The sequence below is a fragment of the Periplaneta americana genome, chromosome 8 (assembly GCF_040183065.1).
Source record: "Periplaneta americana isolate PAMFEO1 chromosome 8, P.americana_PAMFEO1_priV1, whole genome shotgun sequence".
Lineage (NCBI taxonomy): Eukaryota > Metazoa > Arthropoda > Insecta > Blattodea > Blattidae > Periplaneta > Periplaneta americana.
This window is the reverse complement of record NC_091124.1, coordinates 15,578,617-15,592,210: the sequence shown is the minus strand read 5'-3', so window position 1 is coordinate 15,592,210 and position 13,594 is coordinate 15,578,617. Positions and strand designations below refer to the sequence as shown.

At 33.5% G+C, this 13,594-nt stretch overlaps 1 protein-coding gene across 1 annotated transcript in view; it reads left to right on the top strand.

The window, feature by feature from the left end:
- Positions 1–3,157: 3,157 nt before the first annotated feature.
- The window catches only part of LOC138704274 (retinal homeobox protein Rx1-like), a 155,472-nt gene continuing 145,035 nt past the window's right edge, over positions 3,158–13,594 (top strand). The window contains exon 1 of the mRNA XM_069832143.1: positions 3,158–3,360. Within this exon, the coding sequence (XP_069688244.1) occupies positions 3,228–3,360 (133 nt within the window). The 5' untranslated portion in view covers positions 3,158–3,227. The remainder of the gene's footprint in view (positions 3,361–13,594) is intronic.

Sequence of the window (13,594 nt, the reverse complement as noted above, 5' to 3'; positions counted from 1 at the left end):
AGGGACACATACCTTAAATAAATAAATATATTTTTAGCCTATTTCTTTAACTACCGGAGTGGAGGTCATAGGGCCTTCTCTTAACGCTGGTCCACAATAAACCGGGAACGGAAACGACAACGAGAACTAGAACGGAAATATTGTTAAAATAAATAATAAATACATTTATTTTAACATTATTTTCGTTCTCGTTCTCGTTGTCGTTTCCGTTCCCGGTTTATTGTGAACCAGCCTTTACACTCTACCAGGTCACAAAGTACGCAATAACTATTATTAACATTATTATTATCATTATTATTATTATTATTAGTCTATTATTATTATTATTATTATTATTATTATTATAATTAGGCCTAAATTATTATTGTTAATAGTCTATCTACATGTACGATACTTAGTCTTTTAGGCCTTGTACTCGTGCCATGGTACTCGTAGTTTGTCACTGACAGCAGAAGATTAGGAAAGGTTTGTCCCTTCACTTAACCTTACCTAACGTAGGCCTATTATCACTTCCTAACCCCTGGCTGGTGGAAAACTACTACTAGTTTCAAATACACTGTTAGGGATGTACTAAATCACTGATTCCACAATTTATTAGCTATCCATCTGAAATTTGGTAGGGCCTACAAGTATTTACAATGACTGACTCTATTATGATGCTTAATTACAATAGGGTCTACCTTACCATGTCAGGAAGCCTTACGAACTCACCTTTCCTAATCTGGTATCACAAAATATAAGAAACGTTTTCTCATGATCTAACTTATTAAATATATGGTTCTGAAATTTTGTAAACATTTGCTCTACATTATAAGTAACAAATCCATGCAGACAGAATTTTAGAATTTCAGTTGTTTTGTTTTTCTTCAAAATAAATTTAAAAAAATGTAGGCCTAGTAGTAGGAGGCCTATTTTTTTAAAATATCATTGCTTTGCCAAAGCAAAGTTCTTTAAATATTCACCTAAAACAAATTTTCTGCAGCGAAATTTGCATTATGCAATAATAAAAGAGTGTGCAAAAATTTCATTACTACTTCATCTCAAATAGGCTAGTTTGTGAGAAATAGTTCCTTCTGTTTTGAAAATTAGATATTGCGGATATCAGGTCGTAAAATTTGAATATGCATGCCATACGATTAATTATTCGTTTACCTCTTGTGACCCACAAGAACAACAATAACAACAGACATTATTTATAGCACACGAAAAAAATTATAAATGACTTATTCTAAATCCTAAACAAAAATCATTTTTACAATTATTTTCTAGTCCAAGTCTCTCTCCGTTCTTTTTTTTTCTAGAACTACGTATTCTGTGGCTCTTCTTGATTATTAATAAACTCATTTAGATTAACATTTGGGCCATAAAATTTTGTGGAGAGATTCCTAACACTACTTAATATTTTTAGACTAGTTTTTAGAAAATATGATTTTTGGTCAGTTTGAACCTACATCTTTCCTTAACAGGGAAGTGCCAAACACTTGGGGATGAGTACCATGATACAATAAATATAGAAAAATGCCTTGAGGCTTTATGAAATATATTTTTGTTGTTACAGTGAAAAATAACAAATTGAAATAGATTGAAACACAAAATAATATACGAAGTAACGTCAAGAAGATGTGAATTAAAGACATGGTCCATGTATATATTGCCTGAAAATAGCTATTGATCCTTTGCGTGTTTGTTTTTTTTTTTTTAATAATGTGTTTAATCAGTAACTACAGTCAGTGTATTGTTATTAGTGTCTCTTTGTTGTTACCTATTGCTTTAAAAAGAATGTGTTTAACTTGTAATTTTAAGTCAATTTTTCTACTATTCCTTTACTGTTTACATTTGTTTTTAAATATTTTGTATTGCCCCTACTATTATATATTGCCCTTCAAGAATTTAGTTATTCGTTAGTTATAAGTCATTACTTGTGTTATTATTTTAATTATTGTACTTGTTCCTGAATCACGTATGTAACTTGTGACCGTAAATCATTGCTTGTAATATCCCTTTATTACTCTTAATTGTTCCATTGTTCATGAAATAAGTATTAATTTGAAAGTGAAAGTCAAACTTTGTTATATTAATCTACTATTGATTATCTTTTTAAGGTCGTGTATTTACTCTGAAACGGTTAGACATTCTTGTATATCTTTTGCATTGATTATTCCTCAAACATCTCATTAATCTTTAACAGAATCCATTCTTTCAAAAAGGTGTATTCTTCTACATAATTCATGTGAATTGTAACTGTGACCACTATTTTATATTATAACTTTACTATTGTTTATTGGTTATAAAATATGTATTTTGATGCCAACTATAATCCTAATATACCTCAGGGTGAAATAGGGTTTATTAAATTGGACAATAAAAAAAAAGTCCCTCTCCAATTTCTTTTTTCTAGAACTACTCTGTGGCTCTTCTTGATTATTAATAAACCCATTTAGACTAACATTTGGGCCGTAAAATTTTGTGGAGAGATTCCTAACACTACGTAATATTTTTAGACTAGTTTTTAGAAAAAATGGTTTTTGGTCAGTTTGAACCTACATCTTTCCTTAACAGGGAAGTGTCAAATAAACACTTGATAAGTGACAGCTGGTTGATTGTATCACAAACCGGACAGATTTGTAGATGATCGCCTCAACAATGCAGCGCGTCCTTGCTGAGTCTATCTAAATTGCGGCTGTATATCAATATTTTCCTTCGTTTAGGAAATTAGAACGTAATATGTCGGCTCGAGTTCGAACGAGTAATCCACACGTGCTTTCATAACCTTTCGGGATTTCCTTCCATAATTACTTCTATTGATTACGTAACTCTCCGTCTCTTTCCCCCTCTCCTCGTGTCACCCAATGCCCGCTCGAAATGCTTCCTGCAGCCAATCAAAAGCACGCTCGGCGGATAAGCTTTGTCAACATCCCCCCTCCTCGACTCAGACAGACATAATACGCAGCTAGCGCCAACGACTGGCAAATTGATTAGTTACCAGCAGCACTATTGGTCTGTGAGTCTGTACCGCGCATGCCCATTGGCTGTCTTTCGAAACATTTATGAACTTTCATCTTGGTATTAGTCGGCGAGACGTTAGGGGAAGAGAGGTTTTGTTGCAGTGAATGATAGGGGAAGAGAGTTTGGCTTCATTACCTAAGTGAGTGTCGGAATAGAGTGGAGGGGTTGTAATTGAGTTGGTGTAGCGGTTGATCTCAGTCTGACAGTGTTAGCGGGGTGGAATGGATCGCCCCAGCCACTCCGAGGACATACCGGCCGCTACGAGGCCACGCGGGGTCTACAGCATCGATCAGATCCTCGGCAACGCGAGAGCGCCCGCAGCCGACGACGGACATCTCCACCAGACCAAAGACGGTAAGCACGCACTCCGTGGGTTCGATCCCTGTTCAGTGTCACTTCACTGTTTTGGTGGTAGATTTAAGAAGATGTTGTTAGCATACATAGGCTGAAAGGAACTCGAAGAACTTGCGTAATTTTTTGTCACATCATTATTGAAAGTTGGTGCGAGGTTTTTCGGTTTTCACACCGTGTCATAGGTGTAGAAATATCCAACGTTTGGGTGTCACTTATCGTCTTCATCATCTGGGAAAGCAACGTAAGCGAAATCCATTAGTTACATCCGTTACCAAAAGTTATTCTCGAGAACTGCCTTCCCGATGCGTAGTGTCGGAGTTGCATGTGACATGGTGCAAAAACCAAGAATCTCGCACCACATTGAAATTTTAAAATTATGCTTAAGCTAATCGTTTCGTTTATTTGTTTGTTTGTTTTTTTTTTTTCACTTTCTCATTATATTGATGTTTCAAATTTTTTCAATGTGAAACATTTATGCGCTTCGCTTAGAAATCTAGTCACAATTTATATTAATATGGTGATGTTATTAATAATTACAGTAGGCTTTGGATGATTGAAATTATGTGTTTAAAACAAAGTTGATTTGAATCCAGCCAGCCGTGATAAAACGAATGTGACATCATAATGAATCAATTTTTTTTAACGTGTGAAAGCTTAACGAAATTTTCAACTTAATCTGGTCATACTTTCTGTTAATACGGTGACGTTATTAATTAGAGTAGGCTTTGGATGACTCAAATATATTTGTGCTTAAAACAGTGTAGTTTCGAATCTGCCAGTAGTTAAATGCCTAAGGCATAAAGAGGAAACAAATGAGTGTGACATAATATAAATTAGTTCATTTTTAACGTGTGAAAGCATAACGAAATTTTCAACTTAATTCAGATTTAATAAAGTAAATTATTATTAGTAGGCCTACACAAATTGATGTTATTAATGAATGCTAGGGGTATGAAAACGGAAATAGATACGTAGGTCTAATTTAATCCCTTCAGGTCTGATGTAAATTATAGTGTACATTGTTTCTTTTTTGGAATATCTTCGATATTTTTAAATATTTTGAAAAATCCAGTGTGATAGAAATGGAGAATATTATTTTTGAAACATTTCTATACCTGAATTAAAAATAAAATTTTAAATTTTGGGATCCCAGGGGTCAAAATTGTCCCCAAATTTTGATTTTCTGTGAAGACTTGTTTTAGGAATTTTGGATCTCCAGAATGATATGTGACCAGTTTTTTTTTTTTCATTTTTTTTTAAAATATAAATTCAGGACTGTAGGGGTTAACATAGCCTTCGTGGTCTAAGGCATCCTGCCTAAGACTTGCGGTACGGAATGCGCGCTAGTTCGAGTCCCCATGGGGGAAGAAATTTTCTCATGAAATTTCGGCCAGTGTATGGGACCGGTGCCCACCCAGCATCATGATGGGGAACTACGTTATGTCGCGAAATCCAGTTACGGAAGCGTGATATAACGGCTGGGGGGATCATCGTGCTAACCACACGATACCTACATTCTGGTTTTACGTTCGATCACCTCTGCTTCAATGTGTGGGCGTGAGGCCAGCAGCCGGCTGGTCGACCTGGGCTCTTAATGTGCTGTAGATCCACGGATTATTGTATTATTATTGTTATTATTATTATTATTATTATTATTATTATTATTATTATTATTATTAGACATATTAATTGTAAAGTAGGCTACTTAATTAAGGTGTTAATTTCCAAATTCATCCAATAATTATCGAGAAGACTCCGCTTTGTTAAATTTAAATGAAGAGTTTGCGGGAAAAACGATGAATGTCACAGTTTTCTTAAGGTTGATGTCATTATCCAATTCAATGGATCACTGCGAAATTTAATGTTGTTCTTATGAAAAATGGTAAAAAGTAGAATTATCACCACGAATACAGTAATCCTTTCCTTTATTTTCTATAGAAACAGCACTACATCTTGCAGTTATAGACTCAATTAGATCATTATGTAATCCTTAATAGAAATGTGACATTCATCGTTATAAAGATAAAAATGAAAAAAAAAAAAAACATATCAAACTTTTATTTTATAATGTATCTCAAACATCCTTACAATTCCAACCATTCTCACAATAACAATCACGAACAGCATAAGCGTTTAACGGAATTATGGGGATTGTGTGAATCCACTGTAGTTAAAACATCTCCTAGAATAAAAATATGCAACACTGTTCCTCACATTGCTAAGTTATATGATGTTTGGACGCTCATAAACAAAACGACAAAAACGAGCTGAAGTTGATATAAAATTTTTAGAGCAGAAGAATATCCTAGAGAAGTTTTGACCAGAAGATAAATTAGGAAATACCGGTAGTCTATTGAAGGAATTGATGGCAGAAGCAATTTGTATATATGCATAGAGCAAAAAGAACAAAAATAATTGAATATCTGAAGTGACAAACATCCCAAGTCGAAAATTTATTGAATTTGACTTTTTTGCCTGACATAGACCTATGTATTTTTTTTCTTGCACAGGCTGTATCCTGTAAAAATGATATCCCAAGTCCGACTCTAAGTCTGTGGTTTTTAAATCATAGGCTACAAATATTTATTGTAATGTTCTTATAAGTTATTGCAAGCCTATGGCTATAACTTAGTTCCTTGTCTCCTGAACAATTTAGCTGCTTCGCTGGATTTGGAATGTTTGTCAATTTAGGTGTTCAATTAGGCTATGTTTTGAAAATTAATAATAATAGACTAAACTAGAAAGTTTCAAACGAAATGGAAGGTCTTTGAAAAGATCACAGATTGAGTTCCAAACAGGTCTACAAAAACTCAATTCGTGACTGATGATCATTATGATGATGATTATGATATGAAGTTAGTTCGTTTCAGGCTGTTTCGGTCCACCTTTTTGGGTCACTTTTCATTTTTGGTACTAGGCCATTTAGGTAAATAAGACATTTCGATCCCACGAAATTTTTGGTACAGCATTTTCGGTAATAGGCCATTTCCGTACCACGAATTTATTGGTATTGCACTTGGGTCACTTTATCATTTTTGTCATTGCTTTGTTTCAGTTATGTTGCTTGGTCATTGCTTATGAAATAAATTTAATTTAAATTACATTTTCTAGCAACGGTAAAAATAATTTGCAAAATGCAATACAATTTCTGAGTAGAACTAAAATAACTTCCTAGGAACGGAAGAAGAAGAAGAAGAAGAAGAAGAAGCTATTTGCAAAGAAACGTAAAGCCTCCCTGAACAAAACATAAATCAAGAATCAGGAGTAAATCGTGTCCATTGTGGCAAGATACCAGGACTACAAGACCAGAGAACAGTTGGATGTTTATTTAAGGAGACTGGCTTACAAAGTGAAGATCAACTCCAGCGAGCGTGCGGCTGATAGTGATAGTAAAGAGGAAGAAACGGAATAGTACCTAATCAGACAGAAAATTCCTGTGCAATTACAATAAAAATAATTATTCCTTACATTTCATTATATTTTGAGGGTATAATGATCGAAGTGGGTACCAATATGCAACAATTACCCAAAAATGTCATTACCAATAGGCCTATCCAAATACCGAAAAAGCGTGGCCGAAGTGTCAGGTACCCATGTAACCTACAGACGTGGACAAATTATTAGACTAAAGCGTTTTTCTTGGAAACATAATATAATTCGTCATATCAACTATCAGTATAATTCACAGAGTCTCTATTGTTGTAAATCTGATTGTTTACATCTTCTGGTACATTTTTCCAATGGTTAAGTATATTTTATCTGGTTGTGTTGGTACCACTGGTGTTTTAATTATATACTGCAGAAGATATTCAACAGTCTGTTCTCCCATGGCCTGCAAGAAGACCGGACATGAACAAAATTGAAAATCTGTGATCTATACTGTAGACGAATGTGAACAAAAAGAGGCTTACTACAAAACGTTGATTCATTTAAGTACTGTGTGATATCTGGCTAAATGACGCTGATATTCAAAGAAAGTGTCACACTTTGGTTTCCAGCATCCCTGACAAAATCAACGTGTTAATAAAGAATAAGGGAATGTTCACAAATATTAGTAACCTCAAGACTCAATTTTCTGTTCATTATATCTGTGCAAAATATATTTTTGTTCATTATTTCTGCCGATAAATACAGCTTTGTTGCACATATAATTAATTTTGTCTAATAATTTGTCCACGTCTGTGTCTGTTACCTATCTGTCTATTTACCGAAAATGTGGGACCGAAATAGCTGCTAATCAGTTAGTTACTTTTCTGCTTTAGTCTGTGTGTTGCTACCAAAGCTAAGCGTTGACAAGTTCAATGATAAGTTGAGAGTTTTACTTGTTAAATTACAGTAGCCATAATTAGGTCAGTGCATCTTCTGTTGCATCTTAATGTCTACTAAAGCATGGACTCCAAATTAACCCTTAACATGGAAAACTTACATTTTCCAAATAGGCTATATTTCAAGAAGCCTCCAAAGTTCTTCAACCTCTTTTTTCAAGATAATGTTTCACATGACGGCAACTAAATAATGTGTAGGACCTAACTTATAATGAAAAAGTAGGATGCAGTTTACATCGTACATTGCACTGACTGTGATTTCGGAATCCCATTCTTAATAAACGCGTTATTTAAATTCGTGTCGAAATATGCAGGTCTATTAGGGGCCTTTCACTATGTAGACCTATAGTAAACTTAATCGATATAATTTTTTATAAAAATCGTAGGCTATTTGTCAACGTAATTTAGCTATGCGAAATTTTTGCTTTTATATTTTTATACACCTTAATTAAATTTCTCAAGTTTTAGAGTGTGGGACATAATCCTTGTTTATTCTTTGTGTACCTGTAGCCTAGTAAACTGCATAATTATCTTCTCAGTTTTATATAATCCTAATATGGCCTGTGACGCATGTACCAATCGTAAAAAATTCTTTCCGTAGATTCAACTATAGAATTTTCCTTCAATTTTAGGCCTAGTTTCACAATCAGCACATTGTAGTCAGTAACCAAACTTAGATAGATATTTATTTGCCATCAACATTTAGCCTAATCTATAATAGTTATGGTGTATACGGGTTTCACCATAACTTTCTATTACATATATCTACAATTAGCATGCACTCCCGACAGCCTGTTAAACTAATTTATATATAATTCCGTCTTTCTACATTACATCTAACTTGTTCTACTTTACAGGATATTATTCTGTTGATCATTATTACCTTATCAAAATATCGTTCTTAAATTTTAACTGACTATCCTAATTAAAATCCCTATACTAACATTCCTACTTAAAAACCTTTAACACTTCACTCGGTTATAGGCTACTCATTGGGATCTTTTTTCTACCTAATACACGTCATTATAATAATCTTATTTAATCTTGACATGAGTATCTAGTTCACTTTAGTTTTTATCATTCATTTCTTAACCACAATCAACACTCAGAAAAAAAATATAGAACATTGTAAATACTATCACTAAGATCATCTTTCATAAACTTCACTACATCACTTTCTAAGACTTACTTCTTTACAATAAAATTCAATCAGTAACTATGTTTACTAATTAGCCACTTTTTAATTTCCCAACATCTTTTTACAATTTCATAACTTCCTAACTGATCTCTAAATCTAAGATCCCCTAAACACACTATAACTTTTATTTATTTCTTACCGCTCATGCACCAACTTCTAAGATTGTAACTTTTTTTGTCCTTAAATCCACCCGTCAACGATAAAATACTGCCTTGTGGTGACGAAATCGCTATCTCTTCACCCATCGTACTTTTCGCATAATGACGTCTTCTCTGAATGGTAACCGCCCCTTCTCTTGATCTCCCAAGAAGCCTTCTTGATTCAGCTTCTTTCTTGTCTTCTTCTCGCTGACTCAAGAAGACTAGACCATATGTTATTGCGATTTCCCACTCGGTCTACTGCTCCACTCAGTAATCAGTAATCACTTCATATTTAAAGCAGCGAGAAAAACTGCCACTGCTACCTACTTTTTTCTAGTGATAATAAAAAATGTACTTTTCTCATATCGCATTTATTACTGACGTGGAATATTATGTATAGACTATTTCTGTAAATTAAATTAGGCCTATATTACTTTTGCTTCTTAATATGAAAATATTTGGATTGGAATTTAAGCGAAAAGCATGAAAATCGCATAGACCCTATTATTAAAGAATTGTTAGGCCTATTAGTGGATTATGGATGTAGAACGTGACAACACTTAGAAATAAAATACCGTAAATTATTTCACAAAATGTTTCACTAATAGCCCGAATAAATAGATTAACACAAGTACCGGATACAATTGTAGGTCTGTATTCGTTTTAAAAATACATGCATACAAAAATATAAATTTTAAACTTGTTGCGGTTATCTTCCATTGCCAAAATTATCTATTTACTCAATACTAAGACAGCATCCAGGAGACGAACAAGGGATACAGTAGAGGAGAAGGTAGTAATTAATATGGGATAGTCTTCTTCCATAGTCTATAATTTGAAAACAACGAAATTAAAAATGGGATTTGAGGTGATCCCTTATAGGAATATCGTTTCTCTTTAGATGTGCAAAGTCATAACATGATTATATAAGGAATTAGGTGTTATGTTTTAGAAAGTTCTCGTGCCGTATAATTGGACTTCCAGAAAATAAGGTTGCAATATGGGACAGACAAAATGCTTGCATAAATTCTAAAAATTGAGCCTGGAATCACATACAATGCTTAAGACATTAACACTGGTAACACATTAGACACCGAATTCAAATGGAAGCCATTGCCTTGATAGTTATGTTAAAAATATGAAGTTCTGCTCTTCCCATAGGTGAAGGCTCTGGTTTTGTTCTCGGCAAATTTCATGCACGTTTATCAGTACCTTGCACACAAATTAGAAGGTTCTAAGACTCTAGTTTTGTCCTGAACATCTATTTTTGTTACACGAATAGCAATGTTGTAATATGGAGCAACCCTGTCCCATAATATCACCACTCATACTATAGTATAAAATCTTGAATAAATGTAATTCACATTGGCGTTTGATTCCCATGATGCTGGACATTATAAATCTATACCTTCTATTTTTTTTTTACGCATAAAGATAATTTCTCTATCTTAATTTGTTACTGTTACTCTAGTTTTGTCTTGAACATCTATTTTTGTTACACGAATAGCAATGTTGTAATATGGAACAACCCTGTCCCATAATATCACCACTCATACTATAGCATAAAATCTTGAATAAATGTAATTCACATTGGCGTTTGATTCCCATGATGCTGGACATTATAAATCTATACCTCCTACTTTTTTTTTACGCATAAAGATAATTTCTCTATCTTAATTTGTTACTGTTACTCTAGTTTTGTCTTGAACATCTATTTTTGTTACACGAATAGCAATGTTGTAATATGGAACAACCCTGTCCCATAATATCACCACTCATACTATAGTATAAAATCTTGAATAAATGTAATTCACATTGGCATTTGATTCCCATGATGCTGGACATTATAAATCTATACCTCCTACTTTTTTTTTTACGCATAAAGATAATTTCTCTATCTTAATTTGTTACTGTTACTCTAGTTTTGTCTTGAACATCTATTTTTGTTACACGAATAGCAATGTTGTAATATGGAACAACCCTGTCCCATAATATCACCACTCATACTATAGTATAAAATCTTGAATAAATGTAATTCACATTGGCGTTTGATTCCCATGATGCTGGACATTATAAAGCTATACCTCCTACTTTTTTTTTTACGCATAAAGATAATTTCTCTATCTTAATTTGTTACTGTTACTCTAGTTTTGTCTTGAACATCTATTTTTGTTACACGAATAGCAATGTTGTAATATGGAACAACCCTGTCCCATAATATCACCACTCATACTATAGCATAAAATCTTGAATAAATGTAATTCACATTGGCGTTTGATTCCCATGATGCTGGACATTATAAATCTATACCTCCTACTTTTTTTTTTTTACGCATAAAGATAATTTCTCTATCTTAATTTGTTACTGTTACTCTAGTTTTGTCTTGAACATCTATTTTTGTTACACGAATAGCAATGTTGTAATATGGAACAACCCTGTCCCATAATATCACCACTCATACTATAGCATAAAATCTTGAATAAATGTAATTCACATTGGCGTTTGATTCCCATGATGCTGGACATTATAAATCTATACCTCCTACTTTTTTTTTTACGCATAAAGATAATTTCTCTATCTTAATTTGTTACTGTTACTCTAGTTTTGTCTTGAACATCTATTTTTGTTACACGAATAGCAATGTTGTAATATGGAACAACCCTGTCCCATAATATCACCACTCATACTATAGCATAAAGTCTTGAATAAATGTAATTCACATTGGCGTTTGATTCCCATGATGCTGGACATTATAAATCTATACCTCCTACTTTTTTTACGCATAAAGATAATTTCTCTATCTTAATTTGTTACTACGTAACAGCCGAGAGTCCACGCCTGTGGAGTAACGGTCAGCGCGTCTGGCCGCGAAACCAGGTGGCCCGGGTTCGAATCCCGGTCGGGGCAAGTTACCTGGTTGAGGTTTTTTTCCGGGGTTTTCCCTCAACCCAATACGAGCAAATGCTGGGTAACTTTCGGTGCTGGACCCCGGACTCATTTCACCGGCATTATCACCATTTCATTCAGACGCTAAATAACCTTGATGTCGATAAAGCGTCGTAAAATAACCCAATTAAAAAAAACAGCCGAGAAAATCACCCTCTGCAAAAACTTTTAACACTGGCGTAATGAACATGATCCCCTCTAACGCACAACTCCAACTTGATGGACTTACTGCACCCCATTGCAGACAAAGATTGCCCGAGGAGGAAAATATGTCACTGTACGTAACAAATAGCGCCATTAATTTTAGACAAACAGCCCCCCCGTCCCATATTACCACCTTCTCCTCAATGTCTTCATTACTGGTCTAGGCCATAAGCCTATTTATTTTAAACTTATCTCCATCTATTAAATTACTGAAGTTTAATTAAGCTTACCAGCCTACATCAAAGCGACATTGTTGAAAGTGTTTCGAGTCTTTTACTCCTTCAGGGAAGAACTGAGATTGTATTTTTGTCCATGTTATTTTATTAACAATAAACAATAAACAATATTGTAGACCTATTACTGCATTATTAGGAAATTTAAATGAAGGAAACAAAGAACGGTAGTTGCAAAATTTTCCTTTGTTAACCGCACAATAGTAGACTGGAACAGCTTACCTGCGGCAATCTTTCAGGGTGGTCCTCTCAAAATCAATAGGCTACATTTAAGGAACGGTTAAGAAGATTAGACTGAAAATTTAATTGTAGGTGCAGTGTAATTATCTAAGTTGTGTCATGTAATTAAGTTGATATGTAATTAATTAAGGTGACTTGTAATTAAGTTGATAATAGGTTTAGAAGAAGTACTGTATTTATAAATTAGGTTTCCTATAGCATAGTTTTTATTTATAGTCCAAGGTTTATTGCGTTTACTTATTTCTAAGTTAGTTAGAATTAAATTTACATTTATTTTATTTTTTATTGCTGTAATTATTGTAAATTTATGACTGTAATTATTGTATATTATATATTACTGCCACTGTGTGTATACCCAATTATAGTGTTTATAAATACATACAAAAATACAAATTATTTACAGATAGTGCAAAGATTTAATTACTGTAGACCTAAGATAAAACGAACTTGTAATGCAAAATATTAAAGAATGTGATTGTTATCGTATCTTCATTAATATGAGTTAAAATGTAGCCGAAAACTAAAATTGACAGCTTTATGAACTTAAAATCATTGTGTCAGCAAGTAAGACGTCCAGTTCGTCCTGAGTATTAATTTTCTGTAACTGTTGTTAAATCGGAATTTAAAATTAAACTAATAGGCTATAAGTATCTTACACATAATACTATCCTTAACTTATTTATCGAACAATTAAGAGATAACGTAGATTTAAATAATTGTTTGTTATTAATTTAAGCTGTAGGTAGGATATGATGGTAGAGACTGGATTAATCTTGCTCAGGATAGGGATCAATGGCGGGCTTACGTGAGGGCGGCAATGAATTTCCGGGTTCTTTAAAATCCAATAAGTAAGTAAGTATTAATTTAAGCTTAGTCACTTTGTGTTACGTTTTGTTTATCTTATATTTCCTGTTATTAATAGTCTATGTTACTCTCGAGGATTTTCTT